The sequence below is a fragment of the Rutidosis leptorrhynchoides genome, chromosome 2 (genome assembly GCF_046630445.1).
Source record: "Rutidosis leptorrhynchoides isolate AG116_Rl617_1_P2 chromosome 2, CSIRO_AGI_Rlap_v1, whole genome shotgun sequence".
In the NCBI taxonomy this organism is placed as follows: Eukaryota; Viridiplantae; Streptophyta; class Magnoliopsida; order Asterales; family Asteraceae; genus Rutidosis; species Rutidosis leptorrhynchoides.
In genome coordinates this window covers 568,546,654-568,570,610 of record NC_092334.1, presented here as the reverse complement: position 1 = coordinate 568,570,610, position 23,957 = coordinate 568,546,654, and the positions used below count along the sequence as shown (strand labels likewise).

The 23,957-nt window shown below is 34.4% G+C and overlaps 1 protein-coding gene across 9 annotated transcripts; it reads left to right on the top strand.

Moving 5' to 3' along the window:
* Positions 1-1,265: 1,265 nt before the first annotated feature.
* LOC139894579 (uncharacterized) lies at positions 1,266-10,508 on the top strand. 9 transcript variants are annotated; one of them, XM_071877945.1, is made up of 11 exons: positions 1,266-1,516; positions 1,713-1,788; positions 4,531-4,598; positions 4,727-4,820; positions 6,440-6,497; positions 6,615-6,699; positions 7,037-7,096; positions 7,271-7,386; positions 7,464-9,758; positions 9,871-9,955; positions 10,318-10,508. In XM_071877945.1, exon 9 carries the CDS (start codon positions 7,474-7,476, stop codon positions 9,289-9,291), a length of 1,818 nt encoding a protein of 605 aa, XP_071734046.1. In that variant the 5' UTR covers positions 1,266-1,516; positions 1,713-1,788; positions 4,531-4,598; positions 4,727-4,820; positions 6,440-6,497; positions 6,615-6,699; positions 7,037-7,096; positions 7,271-7,386; positions 7,464-7,473; the 3' UTR covers positions 9,292-9,758; positions 9,871-9,955; positions 10,318-10,508. The 9 variants fall into 9 exon arrangements, 8 of the variants coding, with proteins under 8 accessions (XP_071734046.1, XP_071734044.1, XP_071734042.1 ...); XR_011775091.1 differs by having other exon boundaries at positions 7,037-7,386; positions 9,701-9,758; XM_071877943.1 differs by having other exon boundaries at positions 7,037-7,108; positions 7,282-9,758.
* The last annotated feature ends 13,449 nt before the right edge of the window (positions 10,509-23,957 follow it).

The window sequence follows — 23,957 nt, the reverse complement described above, 5'->3', positions numbered from 1 at the left end:
CTCTTATATGGTAAATAAGAATATTGCCTTACAATTACGCTGAATTCTAAACGGTCAGATTTCCATCCATCCATCCATATCTATAAATATACACACATTCTTCCCTAAACCGTCATCTCTTTCCCCGGTCTTTTACTGTTCCAACACAATCGCCGATCGTTCTTTTTCATTTATTTTCTTTTAGCGTTTTTTATTTGATTTTGTTACCAAATTAGGGCTTCCTTTTCCCTTTTTCTTTCCAGTCCTTATCGTTCTTTCTTTTTTATCAGGTTTTCTTTTAATTTTATTGACTTAAATTATACAAGAGTAGGGTTTTTTCTTCTTCTGATGTTAAAGTTCTTCAGACAGTCGGGTTTTTTGTTTTTTATTTTGTCGGAATTAGGGTTTTTTTTCTCGGTACTGTTTCTTGAATTAGGGCTTATTCCTCTGATTTTGTTACGAAGTTATGAGTTTCTTTTTTCAGTTGATAATTTTGTCAAAAATTAGGGCTTATTCTTTTAAAGGTCCTATACGAATTTAGGGTCTCTTCTATGTCGAGGTATTATTTTGTTTTTGTTTAGTTCCTGTTCAAATTTTTTTAACTTTTTGATTAAAATTATAAAAAACTGGAGCTTTTTCTTTTGATTTTGTCGAAATTTGGTTTTTCTTTTGCGCTGTGTTCTCGAGTTTTTTTTTTTAAGTGGAAAAGAGTGGGAAGGAGTGTGAAGGAGAGAATAACGATGGAAAGGAAAGTTGTATGATATACGTTATGTGTATTCTCGAGTTGGGAGAGGAATAAAAGAAAGGAAAGGAAAATGATTATTTATTTATATATATATTATATAATATATATATATATATATATATATATATATATATATATATATATATATATATATATATATATATATATATATATAAAATTATAATTATATTATATAATAAAGGCCAAGATAGCTGGGACACTCGATCAAAATTTTGAATGAATATTTAAATAACCGTTGCTTTGTAGATATTGATATATACATAAAATTAATATTAAATTCTTTGTATATTATAAAATTAATATTAAATTCTTTGTATATTCTGGATGGTTATAACTTATTAATCGCCTACTGGAAGTGTGAGTATAAATTTACTTCAACATCAACTGCGGGTAAAATTACGGAGTGCGTGAGATGAGTCAAAAATGAATGAAGTAACAGTCATATGGGATATAATAATCTATTATTAAATATATAAAATTATTATCCACTCCAATCATCTCAAAATTGGAGTGATAACAATCTAACTAAAAACACTATCCACTCTCCCCTCAAATCTTTTTCCTCTCTACTCCTTTCCTTCCTTAAAAAAAAACTCAAGAATGCATCATTAATTTTTCTCCCTCCAACTCGAATCGTTTCTTTCTTAAAAAAAAACTCGATAATACAGCCTTGATGATGTTTGTTTTAAATTGTAGGAATTTATAAATGATTTTGTCAAGATGATTAGACACTTTTCCGATGTGCACACACTCTCCCCTCATTCGCTGCAGGTCTATCCTTTTCTTTTCTTTAATTTTCGTCATAGTCTCCTTTATTTGATGTTCTTAAGACCTACGAATTTAGGGGTTTTTCTTCTGATTCTGTAATTTCTTAAAATTATAAATTTTGGTTGTTTTTGAGAAATTGATTATGCTTTGCCAAATTTACGTTGGGAAGTTTAAATTGATACCTAAATGGTAAATGTAGAGAAACAGAGTGGAGTGGGCCCTGATTAGAAGCTTCTGTCTGCAAGCATAATAATAAGAACCAAGAGGCTAATAAGGTAAATTTCAAGCCATGGTGACAGGGTGATATAGTTTCAATATCTAGTTGTAAGAGTTCGTAATGCTCACTAAATCCTAAATTTATTTCTGACCTGATGACCCAGTAAGTAAATTCGTGTATTCTGCCTTTTACGTAATTGTTTTTATTATTATCTCCTTTGGCATTTTGTTTATTCTAAAAAGATTTATATAGTGCACACGACATCGATGCTTATATAGCATAAACAGAGGGTTGGAAATATGCCAGGTTTAAAGGTCGGTAAGGAACCAATGGTTTGAATATTTAACTGTAAGTAATATTTTCATGTATTCTTTTTAGTATTCAAATGTGAACCCAAATTAGTAATATGAAAGTGCTGATATTCATAAAGATGTTTAAGATATGTTCTGGAATGTTTTCAAGGTACAAATAAATTCAAAACTTATTTTAGTCAAGATGATTATTTATTAGAGCACGTATGTATAAAGTGACCATCATGTGTCGGGTAGGTTGTTTATGATGAGAAATTAGTTGGAAAATTGACTTTGATATTATGAAGTGAGTTAGGTTGATTTTGAACTTTTGTTAAAAGAAGAATGTTGTAAATATGTTAGCGTGAAGAGGGAACAAGGAGCAAGTTAAGTTGAATTTAGGATATTGATGTTATGATATGAAGGATGTAAAATTAGGAGGTAGTGAGCTGGACAGGGGTGAAATGTATACAATGTTAGGACTTTTTGGTTATGTATAATAACATAACATGATTATAAAAATATAATAATTATGAAAAGTGAGATAATTCAACTATTATTACAATCAAAGTTGATGACATGAAATGATAATGATGAGGACATGAGGGGATAATATTGTATACCTAGTTGATAGATAAAAGAAGCCAAAGTAATATGACCTTATGAAAATAAGGATTGTTACTCGTAGTGGGTAGTTACTATGGAGTAAAAGGTGTTAAACAGATAAAAGAGTGATGAATTATAATGATAAAGATTTAATGATCAGTAGATGGTTTAAAGTAGTGAAAATGATGTTTTGTTAAATGATAGACAACTGACAACCATATGATTAGGATTATGCAGTCATGAAACTTGGAAACAACCTTTTGTGCGAGTAAGTATGAAGCGGCCAGATTAATAGTATGCGTGAATTATAGAGGCAGATAAGTGATTAAACTAATGTAGGTTGAAGATTTTATAGTGGGATGAGTACTTTAATATTAAGAGCACGGGATAAGATATAGAATTTACTGTTCCTGTTGATGATTGCAAAACAAGTGGAATTATTAGTGTAATAAAGAATTGTTTGTAAAATTAGGGCTTTTTTATTAGATTAAATTAGGAAATGTAGAGAAACATTGTGGCCCTAATCAGGAGCTTATCCCTGCAAAGCAGAATAAGGACCTGCAGGATGATTATTTATTAGAGCATGTATGTATAAAGTGCACTCCATGTGTAAAGTAGGTTGTTTATGATGAGAAATTAGTTGGATATTTGACTTTGATATTGTGAAGTAAGTTGGAATGATTTTGAACTTTTGTTAAAAGAAGAATGTTGTAAATATGTTAAGTGTTAAGATAGAACAAGCAGTAAGTTAAGTTGAATTTACGGATATTGATGTTATGATATGAAGGATGTAAAATTAGGAGGTAGTAAGCTTGACAGGGGTGAAATTTGTACATTGTTAGGACTTACTGGTTTATGAAATATAGTTATGGAAAAGGACTTGCATGTTAAGAGTCATTGATAGATAAAAGAAGCTAAAGTGATATGACTATGTAAATAAGGATTCACAACACTTAAGATTAAATAGTTAAAGTTGTGACCACTATATATAATAATATAGCATGGGGAAGGTTATATAGTTATACGAATTCAGAGCATAGGTAGTGAGAGTATTGTAATTGATGTAACTGATTGCTATAGTCATAGTAAACAATATGGTGTCTTGAATTGAAGTAGGATTGATTAAACTAATATGAAAAGTTAAACCTACTGTGTTGAATAAGAAAATGCATTTAAAATCGTAAAAATGGTAAGAAATTAGGTTTGAATAGTCATTAGAAGGTATATATACGGATAGAAATCTAAATAAGACAAGTGAACGCTTCCGCAAGTGAAGAAACTAAGTGAAGCAAGTTGAGTTTTAATATTTTTAAGTTATTTGTGTACCCTAACTGCTTACATCTTGTTTTTTTTCCCTTTCTTTTTATAATTTTTATCTTAATATTATTGTATGGCCGTGAATGTGAATTGCAACATATTTTTTTTTAATATAATTTTTTCCCCTAATTTCTTTGTATGCATATTTTCATGGGCAGTCTTCTTTTTCCAGTTTTGGAAATAGAATAACTCAACCGTTTCGGCTAGGTAATGTATGTATATGATCACTGCAAGTTTAGTTTTTTTAATTTTTAATTTTATTATTATGCACCTTTTTCTAGTGCAGTTAATCTACTGTCAATGGCGGAGTCTGCTTATAAATTATATGGACACGGAATGAAATTCCCTAATCTGTGTCTAGTAATTTAGTTTGATATCGACAGCTCAAAGATTGAGGGTTAGGTTTTGAATCAATACTGTTTAATTTACCCTTACTTTGTGTTGTGTTTTCTTTTATCATAGTTAGAGTTTGGTTATTTTTCTGCTGTAACGATTCTTATGTTTAATCATTTAGTTTGCTGACTGATTTTGTATGTCCCAAAAGGTGTAAAGTTTTGATTTTTTTATTTATTTATTTGTATCTGCAGTATGCTCAAGAACATGAGTTTTCTAGACAAGCAGCGCGTTATTAAAAAAAAAGAAGGAGAAGTGAACGGTGAGGTTTTGATTTGTATTTTTTATTGTGTTCAAGTAACTGGGAATTTGTGTCGAATGGTATTTCAATATAGTGATTGATTTTACTTCACGTTTCTTTATATTTTCAAATATTATGACTTGATTTAGTATATTTGAAGATGGAGAATCCCAAAGAAAGCTGTATTTATGTATAAGGCTGAAAGTGACAAAGGTAGAATAATCCTAGAGTCATCAACTCGAGGTATGCTTTACATTCGTTAGTTTTATTATGTATAAGTTTGTTTATGATGAGAAATTAGCTGGAAAATTGACCTTAATAGTATTATGAAGTAAGTTGGGTTAATTTTGAACCTGTGTTAAAAAAAAGAATGTTGTAAATATGTTAGTGTGAAGATAGAACCAGGAGCTAGTTAAGTTGAATTTACGATATGAAGGATGTAAAATTAGGAAGTAGTGAGCTGGACAGAGGTGAACTCTATACAACGTTAGGACTTGCTGATTTATGGTTTATGTATAACATGATTGTAAAAATATAATTATGAATAACAACGTTAGGACTTGCTGATTTATGGTTTATGTATAACAACGTTAGGACTTGCTGATTTATGGTTTATGGACATGGGTGAACTCTATACAACGTTAGTTATTGTTAGGGTAATCATGAAAGCCCAAAGTCAAGACCAATATTGCAGTCCATTCGTAATTAAAAGTAGCCAGCCCAATCAAGTGGAAAATTATTAGGAACGTGCAGATGTATTTGGTCAATACTGGATCAATATGTTAGCTTAAAGTTAGGAGTATGTATATATTAAATTCCTAGGTAACTTGAAAAAATGGGTGTGATATTGACCAAATAATAAGGTCAAATGGCAGTGTTTGATTCCTATCTTTTAGGTAGAAGTATGGGTCACGTTTGTTTTGTATAGGCGATTTATAGTCCCATTAGTTTTTTGAGAAAATGCAGATAATTGGAAGCAATGTAGTCCTTTTCTTATTTTGTTTCTTTCTTTATTTTGTCAATTATTTAAGTAATTAATAGCAGTAGCAGTTTTGTAAGGCATTTGATCCAACAGTAATGGGGTAAGAAATTATCTAGAATTGATGAAGGTTGAAGTTTTTGTAGTGGGAGTACTTTTTAACAGCAGATGATAAGATATAGAATGTTAGCTTTCCCGTATTATGATGAATGCAAAACAAGTGGAATGTTACTAATGTAATAAAGATTTGTGATGTGATGCTTAACAATATTCGAGACATGATGTTAGTGATATGGTAAATGTAGAGAGTTAAATATGGTGAATAAAGAATAAAGATTAGAGCAAGAAATATGACCCTGCTGCTCACCACTAATAAGTTGCTTACTTATCATTAAATTTGATAAAAATTGCTATAGTAAAAGGGTAAGTAAACGATAAGGTGTGATGAATTAAAGTAGGATTGTTTAAACTAATATGAAGAGTTAAACTTACTGTATAGAATAAGAAAATGAATAAAAGTGTAAAAATGGTAAGAAATTAGGTAAGAATAAATCATAAGAAGATGCTTTCGCAAGTTAAGAAACTAAGTGAAGCAAGTTAAGAGTCTAAGATATGTCAATGGAGTTTGTAGTTTGAGTTGGAGGGAGTGAAACAAGTTTTAGGATGGATTTTATTAAGTTGAAAAAGGAGGGACCAAAGTTGTAAACTCTTAGGGGTTTAAATTGCAACGGTAGACTTGTGGTTTATGTTCAGTTATTTGTGTACCCTAACTGTTAACTTCTTGTATTTCAGCATTTTTCCTTCCTTTTTATAAGTTTTATTATGTTATATAGTCTGAACGTAAATTACAACATCTTTTGCTTTTCCTCGAATGTACACAAAGTGTGGTTGTTTTCCAGACTTCATTTGTGCTCGGTCGTCTGCAACTAGTTGATTTTTGGGTATGTTACATGCTCTCTGTTGGATTTATTTATTGGTTACCTTATACATTTCTATTCATTTTTATTTAAGTTTGTTTGAATTTGTTTAATTTTCTTTTTCCTGTTCCTTCCTTGCAGTTACGGGTGCTCCCTATTTTCTTTGTATGCATAGTTTCACAGGCAGTCTTCTTTGGAAACAGAATAACTCGATCGTTTCGGCTAGGTAATATACATGATCACTGCAAGTTTAGAATTTTTTTTTTTAATCTGCACCTTTTTCTATTGTAGTTGATCATATAACTTCTAATATATGAACATAGGTGGTTAATATTCTGTCAATGGCGGAGTCTGCTTATAATTATTTTGAATTGATTTTATTTAATTTACCCTTAATTTGTGGTTTGTTTTCTTTTATTATAGTTAGGGTTTGGTTAATTTTGTGCTATATTATGTATCAAGTAACGATTAATCGTTTATTATTTTTAGTTTGCTGAACTGATTTTGTATGTCTAAAATGTGTAAACATTTGATGCTCTTTTTTTTTTTTCATTTGTATGTAGTATGCATGCTCAAGAACAGGAGTTTTCTCAACAAGCAGCGTGTGTTTCAAAAAAAGAGAAGTAAACAGCTAGGTTTTGATTTGTTCAGTTATTTGTGTACTTGTGTTGAGTGCTATTTGTAAGATGGTGATTGATTTCACTTCATGTTTCTTTAAATTTCCAAATATATATTTTAGTGTATCTGTGAAATTTGAAATCTTGTAATATCTGTGTCTGTATTATGACTTGTTTTAGTATATTTGAAGATGTAGAATCTGAAAGGTGTTGTTAGCGTCATTTATGTGCATCCGACCACCTTGTAAGGGCTGAAAGTGCCAAACCTACAATAATCCCAGAGTCATCAACTCGAGGTATGTTCTACATCCTTATTACTATTACATTCACAAATTACTATTGTTCTTCTTGTTTGTTGCTCCTGCTATATCAGATATCTATCAATGGTTCCATTGCCGCTTGCCCTATCCTCTCCAACAATGGTGAATTCCGATGAAGATTTCATAATGACCCGGTTAGAAGAACAAGTTGATGCACATGATAAAAAATTGGAGTTACTTTCAAACCAAATATCAGATCTAACTTCTACAGTCACTTCCATGAAAGAAAAGCTTGGTGGTTTGGTTCAAACCATGATTGGTAATGCAATTCAGAAGCAGCACATCACCAATTGCAACACATTTTCATCACCAAGCTCATCTGAATCTTCACCAGTTTTCTCCTCAGCTTTATCATCACAGCTAAACCCAGAAAAACAACCACCAATCACCACCCAATTGCAATCCAGAATCACTTCATATATTGGGAATTCAACACCACCTCCAGATTCGTTCTCTTCAACTTCACTATTACAACAAAACACCATCGCTACTGAGAATATTGAGGAATATATCGACGAATTTAAGGTTTCATGTGCCCTAATTTCTGACCTATCTGCTGATCAAGCAATTGAAATCTTTATAAGTGGATTACATGAAAATATTAGCAATTGGTTACGACTATTGAATCCGGAGACTTGTGATCGAGCGATGGATCTTGCACGCCACGTTGTCATAGCAATCGGTCATGGAGGAAAACCAATATCCGGGAGAAAGTCCGTTCTAGGATCGAATCCGTATTATCAAAGCTTAGATAATCTGGGTAACCCTAATTCGAAAGGCACACACGCCATGGGCTCAGATGGTTATTTTTCAGATTCTAGTGGAAGGCCCAATTTTTGCAATGAAATATCAAGCCCAACTTTGAGCCCATTGCTTCAATCAGGTAAGCCACAATCTCAATTAGGCCATCACCCACGCACTGTCCAAGCCCAGCTAAATCATTATTTTTCTAGCACGCCTGTTAACCCTACCTTCACCTCAATTCCTGATTTGAACAAAACCGATGGGGATGAATCAACCAAAAAAGGAGAAACCTGCTCAATTAAATCTGAAGGAGTTCAAGGTGATCTCACGCAACTCCACAAAATTCATTCACCACTCTTGAATCACACTTCACTCAAGAATTGTTTAGAAGGAAACCTCCCTCAGCCCTCTTCAAAGCTAAAATCTAACATAATGGTAAGTCAAAGCACTTTCTCAAGCCTAAATGAATTTATCAAAGAAAAAGAGACCACAATTCCTGTCGTTAGAGAATCTGAGCTTCACGGTTCTGCTTTCTTTTCAAAGATAGATTTTAAATTGGGGTTTTATCAAGTGGGGATTCACAAATCAAATGTGAACAAGACAACCTTTGTTACTACTGGTGGACAACACGAGTTCTTTATTGAGCCTTGTGTTTTGACAAATACACATGTTTTGCTTCTCAAATGGGCTGTTGACACCACTGCTAAAATCAACTATCTCCCTGGCATGTACACTGATTTATTTGATCTTACCATGGGTAGTTGTTTAACACCTTATACATTCTTGCAAGATGAAAAACAAACTCGACAATGGCTTATCGCGCGGAAATCTGATTTAGGGAAGGCACCACTTGCGCAAACTCCAATAACATTCTCGTTTGTTTCTATCATTTTACTATATGTCAGTACATGTTGGCAAGAGACTTCAGGCTTGAGGACAAGCCTGATTTTCATGACGTCGGTATTGATAGAGAACATATCACTACATTCTTTATCTAACCCTATTTACATTCATTACCAGCCCACGAATGGATCACCCAAGCCCAACATTTGCAAAGGCTATTATATGAGGAATATGAGGAATGAGAAGAAGATCAAGATGAAGGGTCAGGATCATTTGAGTTGTTATTCTGTTTGAGTCTAGCATTATAAATGGATGAGTCATTGTGAGAGAAAGGAGGCATGAATTAAGTATGTGTGTGGCTCTTTGAGCTTAGGCAGAGTGTTTTCCAATACTTGGGTTCCTCTGATTTTATTCCTATTGTATTTCTGTATTTCATCATCATTAGTAAACAAATCTTCCATTTACATCTTCTTTACACTATCTGTTCTATTGCATCAGTTCTAGATCCTTATTACTATTACATTCACAAATTACTATTGTTCTTCTTGTTTGTTGCTCCTGCTATATCAGATATCTATCAGTACCCTAACTGTTAACTTCTTGCATTTCATCATTTTTCCTTCCTTTTTATTAGTTTTATTATTATTATATAGTCTGATCGTAAATTACAACTTCTTTTGCTTTTCCTCGAATGTACACAAAGTGTGGTTGTTTTCCAGACTTCATTTGTGCTCGGTCGTCTGCAACTAGTTGATTTTTGGGTATGTTACATGCTCTCTGTTGGATTTATTTATTGGTTACCTTTTACATTTCTATTCGTTTTTATTTAAGTTGTTTGAATTTGTTTAATTTTCTTTTTCCTGTTCCTTGCAGTTACGGGTGCTCCCTATTTTCTTTGTATGCATAGTTTCACAGGCAGTCTTCTTTGGAAACAGAATAACTTAATCGTTTCGGCCAGGTAATATATATGATCACTGCAAGTTTAGATTATTTTTTTAATCTGCACATTTTTCTAGTGTAGTTGATCATATAACTTCTAATATATGAACATCAGAACATAGGTGGTTTATATTCTGTCAATGGTGGAGTCTGCTTATAATTATTTTGAATTGATTTTATTTAATTTACCCTTAATTTGTGGTTTGTTTTCTTTTATTATAGTGAGGGTTTGGTTAATTTTGTGCTATATTATGTATCAAGTAACGATTAATAATCGTTTATTATTTTTAGTTTGCTGAACTGATTTTGTATGTCTAAAATGTGTAAAATTTTGATGTTTTTTTTTCTTTTCTTCATTTGTATGTATTATGCATGCTCAAGAACAGGAGTTTTCTCGACAAGCAGCGTGTGTTTCAAAAAAAGAGAAGTAAACGGCTAGGTTTTGATTTGTTCAGTTATTTGTGTACTTGTGTCGAGTGCTATTGTAAGATAGTGATTGATTTCACTTCATGTTTCTTTAAATTTCCAAATATATATTTTAGTGTATCTGTGAAATTTGAAATCTTGTAATATCTGTGTCTGTATTATGACTTGTTTTAGTATATTTGAAGATGTAGAATCTGAAAGGTGTTGTTAGCGTCATTTATGTGCATCCGACCACCTTGTAAGGGCTGAAAGTGCCAAACCTGCAATAATCCCAGAGTCATCAACTCGAGGTATGTTTTACATTTACACTATGCGGTGTATAGTAAATAGTAAATAGTAAATAGTAAATAATTCATATGCCAAAGGGTACGTTTTCCGGTGGGTGCCTTGAAAATTTAAATACTTTTATATCAAATGCGAAAACTTTTTTCTTGCACATAATCAGGAAAAGCGAGTTATAACTTATCGGTAACAAACTTGTGAATTATCATTAAGCTGTATTATCACATTAGTAAGCGAGTTATAACTTATTGGTAACAAACTTGTGAATTATCATTAAGCTTTATTATCACATTAGTCTGATGGAGTTCCAAAAGGCCTCATTTTTTGTAATTAACGTGGATATAAAATGTATGGATTTTTTTGTTTACATAGCTTAGCTTTGTATATAATTCAGGGGGAAATGTCTTTTTAAATAACTAGAAGTGGAGTTTAGTTAGTATTAAAAAACTTTTTCATTTAATCATCTTTCTTGAACTTGGGTGTTGTTTGTAAATAGATGTGATGAAAATAAATAAAGAAAACGCAAGATTTATTGTTATTGGGGGATATATTAACGAATCTTCTTAATTCATTCCACAATCCTCTGAGATTTTCAATAATATATCTCCAAAATCGATGGAGAGCTCTGTCCTCATTAAGAGCCACTAAGAATGAGATCACTAAGATCACAACAAGAATCACTAACATCACTTGTTCTCACTAAGATTACAAAGAATCACTAAGATCACTTGTTTTCACTAAAAGATACACTCCAAATTATACCTTTCGCTTTTAGCAAGACTTCATCCAAAATGTACCCATTAAGAGTTTTGGCATCAGCTCTGGTCACAATTTTTCTCAAATTTTACTAGTTAATAAACATTTTTGATAAGTGAAAACCAGTAAAAGCATCTATTCTACACATCAAGAGCTATATTAACATATTGTTTGATAAACAATAATAAATCAATCCAGTGGGAAAAATACTACAAGTACTAAATATGGCCACATAACATATTGCTCAAATTATAAGTATGCACAAATTATCACCAATAACAAACTCATGCTCATTAAGCAACCAAATTAACAATAATCTAATCAACATGAATTTCCAACACTGATAGATTCAAATGTATCCCACCATGACTTTTCCAATTTTTCAGTTCCAAACTTCAACAGCAATTATCATTTAAAGTTTCAAATAAAGCTGTATACAGTATAACAAATACATCATAACTGAATATTTACAATAATACCATTACCAGTTTCATGATATAGATGATGGACCAGACTCATATCACAACAGCTTATTCAGAATCAGTTACAACATCAGATTCGTGGTCACTACAAATAGTCTTCTCTTCACTATCCCAATCTGACAGGTCAACTTCTGTGTTTGACTGACGTGCGTTTGCAGCAGCACGAGTTATTGCAATGGCCTCACCATCTGCTGCTGACACCTCAACCAAGTATTCAGCTCCTTTGCTTGGTGTCCTGCATGTTAACCATAATAGCACGAGTCAATCAAAGGTGGAAAATTAGAAGTGTTTGAGTAAGGTCAAAGCAGGTTTGGTTGGACTGGCCTGGGTCCAGCCGCCCTATTGTTTAACTGTTTACTTAAGTAATTGACATAAGTTTTTGCCTAGTGAATATTTTTAGAAAACATTGAGAATTATTCCTCAGATTATATACAAAGTAGGAGACTAGAAAGTATAAAGAGAGACATGAAGATAAAGTGAGAATCATGTGATATGATCAAAGAAGCAGATAAATCAACGATGGAATATCGGAAATCATTATGTGTTTAGAAATCTTGAAAACGAGAAAAAAATGCCAGTGTATATGGACTTACAACTGAAGTAATTCAAAGTTTCTGCAAAAAAAAAAAAAAAAAAAAAAAAAAAAAAAAGATTGATTACGTATAATGAATTGGTGATTGACTACATGCATATAATGAAATGGTGGGTCAAAAGTAAACAAATCTTACCTGACACACTCGATGAATCGTCCAGCATGCGTCTACCTCTTCATACTTTCGAAGATTTTAGGTGACGGAAATGTCACACTGGTACTACTAAAAACCAAACCCACATTATTCATCCCGTATGTCGATTTTGGGGATATGGGAGATTAGGGGCATGTACTTGTAGGATTCTTTACTACTACCACTACTACCACTACTTTTGATATACCTTTTTTTCTGCTTCGGGCAACCAATGATTTTCAAACTGAGAAGTGAACTCAACTGCATTTTCGGTAGATCTTTCATCTTTGGGCAGTTGCGAATTTCAAGATGTTGGAGGGAGGTGAGGTGTTGCTGTCCCTTTGAAATTGTTTCCAATTCCTTCAAAAATCTTATATCGAGAGAAGTAAGAGATGATGGAAGTAAGAGATGTTTCATCTTTGGGCATTTATGAATTTCAAGATATTGGAGGGATGTGAGTGTTGCAGTCCCCTTTGATATTGTTTCCATTTCCTTCAAATCTTCTATATTGAGAGAGGTGAGAGACGATGGAAGAAGACAATACAAATGGTCATCTCTAATAATAATACTCGCATCATCCTCATTTCCTGACGATCCCCCACCATACAACTCCAGGTCAACAAGTGAGGGTGGGAATTCCTGTGGGCCCCACTCTGATATCGGCTTCTTCAACGCACCTATTGTTAATTCTTTCAATTTAGGAGGCCAAAGCCCACCAGGAAATGAACCACCCAAACTTGGACACTTGTAAATTGTAAGATGTGTTAAGAAGATGAGTTTCGGCAGTTGTACATCAGGTATTGACTCTAGACTTTCACAATCAACTATAGCTAAACTGGTGATATGAAGGAAGCAATTCAAGTCAACGATGAATTTCAGATGTGGAAAATCTCTAATATATAGAGATTCAAGCGATGGCATCCCTGTATTGTTGTTGTTGTTGTTGTTGTTGATAAGCATCTGAGTCTTGTCTCCTCCTCCTTCATATCCTCCTCCCAATTCATTTTTCATTACTTTCTTACATCCCTTAATCTCAAGTGACTTGAGTTTCTGCCCTCCTCCAGATGAGAAAGACACATCTCTAATTGAATCACATTCCCAAATAGTTAAATTCTCAATGTTGTTTGGACAACTACAACGCTCAATACTCTTACAATTATGTATATGCAAGTTTCTAAGAGATGCTAAGTGATTGCTTCCACTCTTGTCATCATCCTCCTCCTCCTCCCCTCTCTCACCAAGACTTATCAAATCATCACAATTATCTACTTCCAACTCCCTTAAACTCGCAAGAACCACGCTTGCCTTTGCTTCTGATTCCCACAAGTATCTTATCCCATCACATGACCTGATGATTACCTTTTCAAGTTCCCTCAGATGATCTCCAAAACTTCTCAAGAACACCTCATCAGTAAGACCTGAAATACGATCTAGGTTTAACTCTGTGACCGATGAAGCTGCACGAACCAAACTTGTCAACACATTGTAATGACACTCCGTTATTTTAAGATGTCTCAGTGAAGGCAGTGCACCGATTGACACTTCGACCAGATTTGGACATTCTTCTATTTCAAGACGTCTCAGTGAAGGCAGTGCTTCGATTGATACTTCGACCAGATTTGGACACTTTTTAATAACAAGCTTCTCAAGGCACGGAAACACATCTCCGCCACAATTGGTTGACCACAACTTCCACCCCTCCATATTTTTGAAGCTTAGAATTTTAAGTGACGGGAATGACACTACACCAGTATTATTACCAGTAAACTCCAAACCCACATTATTCACCCCATCCATGCCTTCAATAAACAACTTCTCAAGTGACGGTAGTTGCCCTAGTGGCGGTAAACATGTACAATTTTTACAACCATGTAACGATACCTCTGACAACTTATTAAAATTGGGATCTACAACCCAATTTGGAAGCTCCATTCCTCTATATGACACTATTTTAAGCTGTTTTAGAGTACCACTATGAGGCTTCAACCCATCTAATACATCCTTATCATGAAAATCTATTCGAGAATCATCGACCACATCACTCCATATCAACTCTAACTCGCTAAGCCTCTTCTGCGAAAAGTTTGCCTCTCGTGCATCAGTAGCATTTGTCACTTTCTTCAACCCTTCAATACAGACATCCTCGCACAGGTTCTTCAATTCATTTTGCTCCCTAATTCCAAATCTGTTTTCACCTCCAATAATTATTTTGGACAATGTTTGGAGGTTTTTTAACTCACCGATCCCTAAGGGCATCTTATTCAATTTCAAAGAGCTAGTTTGTCTGATGTCAAAATGCCGCAGATTTTTAAGCATTGAGAAGTCGTTGGGCAACTTAACTAATTTCCAACAGCCAAACAGGATCAATGTTTGTAAATTATAGAGGTTGCAGACACTTTCTGGTAGTTGTGTGATTATAGTATATGATAAATTAAGATACCTCAAGTGCCTCAAGCTACCAATAGTATTTGGTATCTCACTTATCTTGAAGTTACTTAAATTGAGAACCCTTAACAATGGCAGCATTAGGAAAATGTCAACCAGAATCTTGTTAGATAAGTAGAAAGGTTTCCAACAATGTATCACCCCAACAGACATTGCCAAGATTGTTCTTAGACTTCTGGCACTTTTGAATGCCTTGAACTTATCATAGACTTCATATTCCTCACGAACAAATGACATGTGTCGACACTTTTCCAACGCTGCACTCCCTCTATCCTTCTCCGTCCCATTATCTAACCTAACAAAAAAGTCACCAGCAATTGATGTCGCCAAGTCATGCATCACAAACAACGATTTTTCGTTTGGTGCATGCTGAAAAAACAACCTTGACAACATCTCATCAAAACATTGATGACCAAAGTGTTCTTCTGTTTCAACAGTTGAATGGTGTAAAAACCCTTCTGCCATCCACAATAGAACTCCCTCCCTCTTATTGAATACATAGTCCTTGGGATAGAAGGAGCAATATGCGAACAACCGCTTCAAACACGCAGAAAGATCATAGTAACTTAGTCTAAGGGCAGCAACAACATCATTTTCTAGTGTCCATATATCACTATTCAACACTTTCTTCCAGTATTCTTCTTCATTTTCAGAGGAGGTCCTCAATAACCTCCCAAGTGCTATCAAAGCCAAAGGTAATCGGCCACATTTTTCCACGATACCTTCACCATGAAGTTTCAGAATGGGATGTGATTCAAAATTAGGTAAACCCAAAGCATTTTGAGCAAATAAAGTTATAGCATCATCATGTGACAGGCTTTCTAGTTGACCTGCATTATCACTATAGCCTAGCTTGTTGATCAATAGGGTCTTCCGCGTTGTCATGATGATTTTACTTCCGGGAGCACATTTACTGTAGACGCTGAGAGAGGATCTTAGAATCAACCTAACACGATCTAGAGGCGGAATAACACTAGAAAGAGCTTAAATGAATATCTATGGGTTTTCGGGTTCGTACAAGTCAAACCAAGATTAGATCTTGATAAACACGAAGCCTAGACTGACATTCTGTGGTATTTGGACATGAAGATTGAGAGAGACTCGACCTAGAACAGTTTTCGTGTGTGTGTGTAATGTGCAGAGTTGTTAACCAAATTAATGAAGATTAATTAGGCTTAAATACCTCAGTTCCTATGTCGGTCGACAGATGGTCAGTCGGCCGACTGTCGAGTAATATTACGAATTATATTTAAACGTTTACAAATATAAAATAACACATCGACAATCAACGTTTAACAATATTACAGGTTACAACATGATCGAATAAAACGTTAAAGTTCATGGAACTAGGGATTACAAAATATGCACTAACAAACTCCCCCTAAGACCTAGTTCCTCATAAGTCTTCGATCTGCTTCAATCTCTGTACGGATCTGTAACCATATTATTCAAATAGCAAACCTTTGCAACACGAATGTACTGTTGTGCTTGAACTCTATTTTATGGCCTGTACAGCATCCGATTGTAGTACAATGTGAAGTTGTCAGCTTCACAGCAATTTCTCAACCAAACGGGATCTAAAACCCGTATTGAGTCTGTCTCATCTTCCTTCAATTTGTCCAAAACGATGACTGCCTCCTCTGAGCGTTCATCGTAGTACCACCAGCGAAAACGTGGGCTAAAGTTCTGCGGCATTTTCATCACAGGAACCTTTCTCATATAATTTACTGGCTTGTATTTGACAATCTTTCTTCGTTCGCCCGTTTTCTTGTTTGTTCGATAAGTGATCGTGGGAAATTGAGGGCTGAATCCCTCAAAGTTCTTTGACAAGTACGAGTGTCTTATCTTCTTGCAGACAATATTAGGAATTCCGTCATAATCCCTATATAACATTTTGAGCCTAGCCACCTGCATAAATTCAAAGTACGGTAGAGACGTGAACTCGTATCCATGTTTGATGTAATCCACTCCGTACTCCTTCTTTATTGCGTATATATTCAACTCTTTAATGTAGGCCCACGCAATTATCTTTCCTTTAGCCAAAAGATTCGCCGGTCTATTAATGTAATTCATCCATTCAGGTTCCGGCGCTGGCTTCTCACAATATTTTCTGATCCTCAACAGGATCTTCCACTCAGCTTCTAGAACTTCTATCTTTTCTTTATTTATCTTGACCGGTAAAAACCCTGGAGGCAAATCTTCGGTCTTTTCTTTTTCTTCGCATTTACGGTTTAGAAGCTCTTCATTCATTTTGAAGTAGTCTTGAAATGTAGGTAGATCTTTATCGTTATTACATTCGTACTCCGAAAAATCACCTATTGGTTCATCTTCAATAATTACTTCATCAAAATCTTTGTCGTTTTCATTACTTACGACAATTTCCTCAAAATCATCACTAGAATCGTAACGATTCTCAAAAGATGAGCTAGCAGTTGCGTCAGCTGAAGTACTTGCTTGTTGCTCTTGACGCACTAGCTCGGCCTGCTCCTCAGCGCTTAGATCCGGCGGGATCTCCCCTTCTTCTAAATCATCAAATACAACTGAGTGATTCAGACGATCCTGCTTTGCCAAAAAATCACGTAAAGAATAATCAATATTTAGAGGAATTACTGACAGTGGGTTCTCGCTTGTGCCTTTAGCAATATCCAAACCTAGCTCATCCTCGCCTTGATCGTTAAAATTACCAAAGTCTATATCCTCCTCGAGATCAACAGCCTCAATATTGAAATTATTTTCCCACTCAAGCATCTTCGACAGTGCCTTGTTCGCTGTAGTCTCAGCCTTTACAATCAACAAATTCTGAGCATCAAACTTAGTTTGTAACTTCTTCAATTCAACCTGTTGATCTTCAACCTGCTTGGTCAGTTTGGCAATCTCAGCATCCTTTCTTCTCTCTCGTTCATCAGCTTTTTCTTTAAACTTTTCAAATTCAGAAGCCATATTGACAACCTTCTCACTTAATATAGAAACCGCAGCATCTTGTGTAATAGCAGTCGTGGATGCAGCAGCATGACCTCCTGTATCAGTTTCAGCACGTGTTTCTTGAGTAGCAGCAGCTGAAGGTTGTCATTGTGGTTGTGATTGCTGTGATTGTCGCTGTTCAGTAGCTGAGGACGACTCAGTCCTTTTTGCCTTCTTAATGAATCTTATGCGCCTCTGCTTCGGCTTTGTCGTAACCGAAGGACCCTCAGATTGTTTTCGCTTTCTCAGCTCGAATTGATCAGGGTCAAAGTCATCTCCTTCATCGTCTTCATCAACCAGTGTCTGTTCAATTGCAACAACTGGCGGTGGCTGATTAACCTCTTGATCGTCTTCACCAACTGCGACGATATCATCTTCATTACCAGACGTACTGTTCTCATGACGACAGGCAGCACCTGGTGGACATACATAGTTTTCATTTGCGAGGTGGCCAACCAATCTCTTGAATGGTTCATCCGGACCTCTCTTTTGCTTGACTCGATTGAAAGTCAAATCGTTCAGATGATTCAGCTTAATCTCATCCTCCCAAACCTTATTCAATCCTTGCACTTGCTTTTCAATCATCACCCGCAAGAACCTAGGAAACATTAAGTGGCTCTTCTTTTTCACGTTCACCAACATGCTTCTGAAAATTACTTCGGAGAAATTGAAGTCCGCATGAAGAACTAGTGCTGCAAACATTGAGCTATAAGTCTCATTCAGCTCATCAAAACCGCCTACCATTGGACTCATGCATCTTAACAACACCAAAGTTAGGTATTTGTATTGATGACAGAATCGAGTTCTCTTAACAGCACCTTTCATTGGATCACCAGAGTATCCACATCTTACTAGACACCTTCGGACCTTAGTTCTATTCAGTGTGACTGGCATAGAATCATTATCTGGAAAACCTAAGTCTTCACGAACTGTCTGTGCCGAGATCTTTACAATTGTACCACCAACACTGCTTCGTATCACCTTTCTTCCTTGTTCAGTGACAATAGAAGCATTGTTCCAGAATTCTCGTTGGTGCGAGTAGTATGCCTTGCATTCTAGGGTGATTGCAGTATAAATCCTGGACCTTTTCAAGAACTTGATAATATCAACGAAGCCTTCCTTTGCTTCAGGTCCTTCCTCGTTTAGACATGCCTCCAGATTGGCATTTTCGCTTGCCGTCAGCCCTGGAAGATTCTTGGACAGAATCACCTCTTCCTCATGTACGTCTTCGTTCACTGGACTACCTAGTTGAGCCATTTATTCTGCTATACAAACATATATACAATAATCGAAAAGCGTTAAATCGAAAAACTTAAAAAGAATACAGGAAACAACAGTCGGTCGACATACAATGTAAGTCGGTCGATTTTCAAGGACAGTCGATCGACATACAGGTAAATCGATTGACTTATAAAGTCGGCCGACATACGCTAAGTCGGTCGATTTTCAAGGACAATCGGCCGACTGATTAAACGAAGCAAAACACAGATCTAAACATAAATTCTTCAATTTTATGGTGTTTTGACTCAATCAATGTCTAATACATGTACAGAGGAGGCCGATTAACATTATCTATTCAACAATTATCAATTACAGGTCCTAAACACCACACATTGAATCGAAACAGAAAAGTAAACACGAAAACTTCAATAACTTACGATTTAAAAAGAATTACCTAGATTGGTTAACGGCGCTGGAATCACAATTCAAAGATGTATACGAAAAACACGATCAAAAAACTCTTCCTTGCAAAATTCGAATTTTTGGTAAATCAACACAATCGCACGAGATAAAGAAAATCGGCCGTCTGAGGCCTTTTTATACTCAGCTCGACAATCGGTCGACTTTGGTGTTATGTCGGTCGACATATGTGACAATCGGTTGACATACTTGATAAACGGTCGACATTATAACAAACGAGTAAGTCGGTCGACTTTCTTCAACATCGACCAACTTATGTTATAAATCGGTCGACTGTCTCTTCCCTTTATAAAATAGTTTTGCGTTTTAGAAACCCCAATAATTCCTTCTATTCACTTCCACTGGCTGATTTTACACGCAAAATATTTTCATTTTGAAGACTTTAACAGGTTTATGATTTGAGATGTGTAGTTCGTTTCTTTTTGACGTTGAGACACAATTTGTAACTTCAAGGAAATATACACATATTCACATAAGTAAACAAATAAAATGTTTTTGTATTTTTCAAAATAAATATCAACACACTGAAAAATCTTTTTGTAGTTTTTAGGATTTTAAAACTTTTCACAATAACAATGCAAATGAAGTACAATTCATGTCAGAAAGTCAATGATCAAGGTTAAGAAAGATCCAAGATTGTATGGCATAAAACATGTTATTTACAGGAAGCAGTTTCTGTAAGTCATAAACCTAAGGAAGCTAAATTATCAAAATGTATACATGTTCAATTAACATTCAGACAACAGTATGTACACAAAATTTCACAAGTAAAAGCAAACAATAACAGAGAAATGATTTTAACATGGTTTCTATCTTCATTAACCTTTTACAGACTTTTCTCTTAGACATTTTGATGATCAAGTTAATTAATTACATTAACATATTGCTATGTTAGATTCAATCACAGACTCGGTCATCATTGTGAGATCGCACGATTTTTTAGGTAGTCAATTGAGCACAAGTCTATTGACGCTTTCCGTTACCACAAACACATACGTTAGGTCCAATTGAACAGGAAGGTTCTCATAGTAATTTTGGAAAATCCCTGTCAGCCATTAGCTTCTATCGTAACGTATACTTTTCAATTCATATGATTCTGATGGATCTCATAGTATATTCAATATTCTATCAATCGTGCAATCAACCAACTGCTATCATTCTCATTCCTTCTTTATTATTAAAGTTATTGGAGGAAACGGAATGAAAGACGTAGCTTTCTTAATAAGTGAGTATTCAGAATATCTCTCTGAAAACATCTTTCGCTGTCTAGGCCTTAATGGGTACAGTCCCATATCACAGACAATGATAATAAGTCCAATAGAATGGTTTTGTTGAAGTATGAATGATTTAAGTTCTTCTTGGTAATCTTCACACTCATTTGTATTCTTGCAAAGACTTCTCTTCTCGATTTCATCATTATCTTGACCTTGATATTTTCATCTTCCATGATTTCACTTCTGTTTTCATGATATAATAACTTGATATGCAATGTGCCATTTTTTTTTTTTTTTTTAAAAAACACATTGCAGTCTTGACTTTGATTTAGTTCTCGAATTGACTTCCTTGCGATGAAGATCTCTTTTCTTCATTTGTGTATCAATTAACATAAATCATTCATTCATGGACTGTCTGTAATATAGAACCACACTTTTCAACCCTTTCACAGAAAAGACACTCTTATTGAGATAAACTTACTATTTTGGAGTTTAGGTACGATTCAAGAATTAAAGTTTGATAGAAGTCGGTATGCATAGTCAATTAGAACATTTTTAACGCTTATTGATCGCTTGAATATCCCAATTAGTCGTGAGACTCAATGGTGCAGCAATTTGGAATTTGCTTGGGGATATTCTACATCATGTGTTTCTAGATTATACGTCATGATAGGGGATACCCTCACCTTTTGTTGATTTCCTCAACAATTTTCTTTAAAGTATGCACCTGTGGTAATTAAGTGACTACCCTCAACCGCTGTAAACCTTTCCATGAGTTCCTTATCAAGATATTTACATGATTGTGATTATGATCATCTCATTCTATGATTAAGTCCGTATCCCATTTTTATATAGATCAAACTCGTTTTTTTATTTTCTGAATATCTGATGTTGCATTCATTATAATATCTGATGTTGCATTACATGATTGTGATTATGATCATCTCATTCTATGATTAAGTCCGTATCCCATTTTTATATAGATCAAACTCGTTTTTTTATTTTCTGAATATCTGATGTTGCATTCATTATAATATCTGATGTTGCATTCATTACTCCCCCTAAAATACTAAAAATCTAAAATCTTTTTGGTTTTTGGATTTTAAACACACAGAAACAATCAGAAAGAAAAGAAATATAACCACACAGTATATACAGCTATGCAATCAGAACACATAAAATGAAGTTACTCGTTGGTCTCTTCATCAGGAACGACATCTGACAATATTTTGACACTTAACTCAGTTAACAAGAAATCAAAACGTGGTTTATCAAAAGCTTTTGTGAAAAGATCAGCCCTTTGCGTAGTTGTGCCAATTTGGATAACATCAATTAGCCTTTTCTCATAACAGTCTCGAATAAAATGATATTTAATCCCTATGTGTTTGGTCTTAGAATGATTCACAGGATTTTTCGTAATAGCTATGGCAGCAGAATTATCAACAAAAATAGGAGTGTTAGAAATATTCAAACCGTAGTCACGAAGCTGCTGTTGTATCCACACAACCTGAGATGCACAGCTTGCTGCAGCAATGTATTCAGCTTCACAAGTAGACAAGACCACTGCTGTCTGCTTCTTGCACTGCCATATAACTAGTCTGATTCCAAGGAATTGACAACCTCCTGATGTTGACTTAAAATCTTTCTTGCATCCACCATAGTCGGAATCACTATAAGCCGTCAGTACAAAATCATTATCACAGGGATACCATAGGCCCAAATTCGGAGTTTGCTTTAAATAACGCATAATCTTTTTCACCACAAGCAAGTGATGTACATTCGGATTTGCTTGATAGCGAGCACATAAACAAACTGCGAACATGATATCAGGGCGAGACGCTGTTAGATACATCAACGAACCAATGATGGCTCTATATAAGGTTTGATCAACCTTATCACCTTCCTTATCCGGTGTAATCCCGTGATTCACCGATAGCGGCATCCTTGCAGGACGTTCATCTTCCATTTTGAATCTTTTCAGAATATCTGATACATATTTTGTGATGACCCAGAAATTTCGACTAAATTTAAACTTAATCTTTGTATGATTAACATTTCCGACACGATAAGCAAAGTCTGTAAAATTGAATCTCAAAATTTTTGAATTACTTTTATATATTTAAATACCCTTCGGTTGTTTTCGACGATTCGCGAACAATTATATGTAAATAGATACATATATACTATAACATGAAAAGGTAACAATGTATTAATTGTTTGATACCGTACATTAAACTTATTGGTTTAAATATCTATTTGAATGTATATGATAAGTTGAAATATTTATTATTAAAATTTATTTATAAATAACTTCCAATGTGTATTTAAAAACTGATTTATGTATATTAAAAAGATATATACATATATATAATAAACGATAGTAACATTCGTTTATTGATTCAATTGATATTTAGATAAGTTAACTAAAGCGTTTAAGATGAACCAGTTAAACACTAATTTGTTACAGTGTTTTCAAATTGCCACATTACTCAAAATGCTACAGTGTTTTCGAAAATCACTATTTGCTACAGTGAAATTGACTTTGCTACGGTGAATTGCTACAGTAAAATTTGGCTTTGCTACAGTAACTTTGCTACAGTAAAACGCTATTATAAAAATGTATTTTAACAAATAGCGAGACGATGATTTATAGAAGTAAATGACCAAAACACTCGAAAGTTTAAGATACACTTTGAGTGATATAATTAAGGGATAATTTAAGGCTATTGATAAGGCTAAAAAGGAACATATATTTCATAGCATTATCCCCCAAGAAAGACAGGATTTTAGTTGTAATTGTTCCATATTCAAGTAATATTCGTTTATATTTAATAAGTGCGAAGACAAAAGGCGAAAACGAAGAATTGAAGACGGAAAGGTCCAAAATGCTCAAATGTACAAGATACAATTAAAAAGGTTCAAATTATTGATGAAGAACGTCTAAAAATGACAAGAGTACAAGTTGCGGAACGCAAAGTACACGATATAAAATAGTACGCAAGGACGTCTGAAAATCCGGAACCGGGACC

What these genes read in the sequence shown, in the direction of transcription:
- LOC139894579 (XM_071877940.1), top strand. Translation starts at nt 7,474, where the DNA reads ATGGTTCCATTGCCGCTTGCCCTATCCTCTCCAACAATGGTGAATTCC.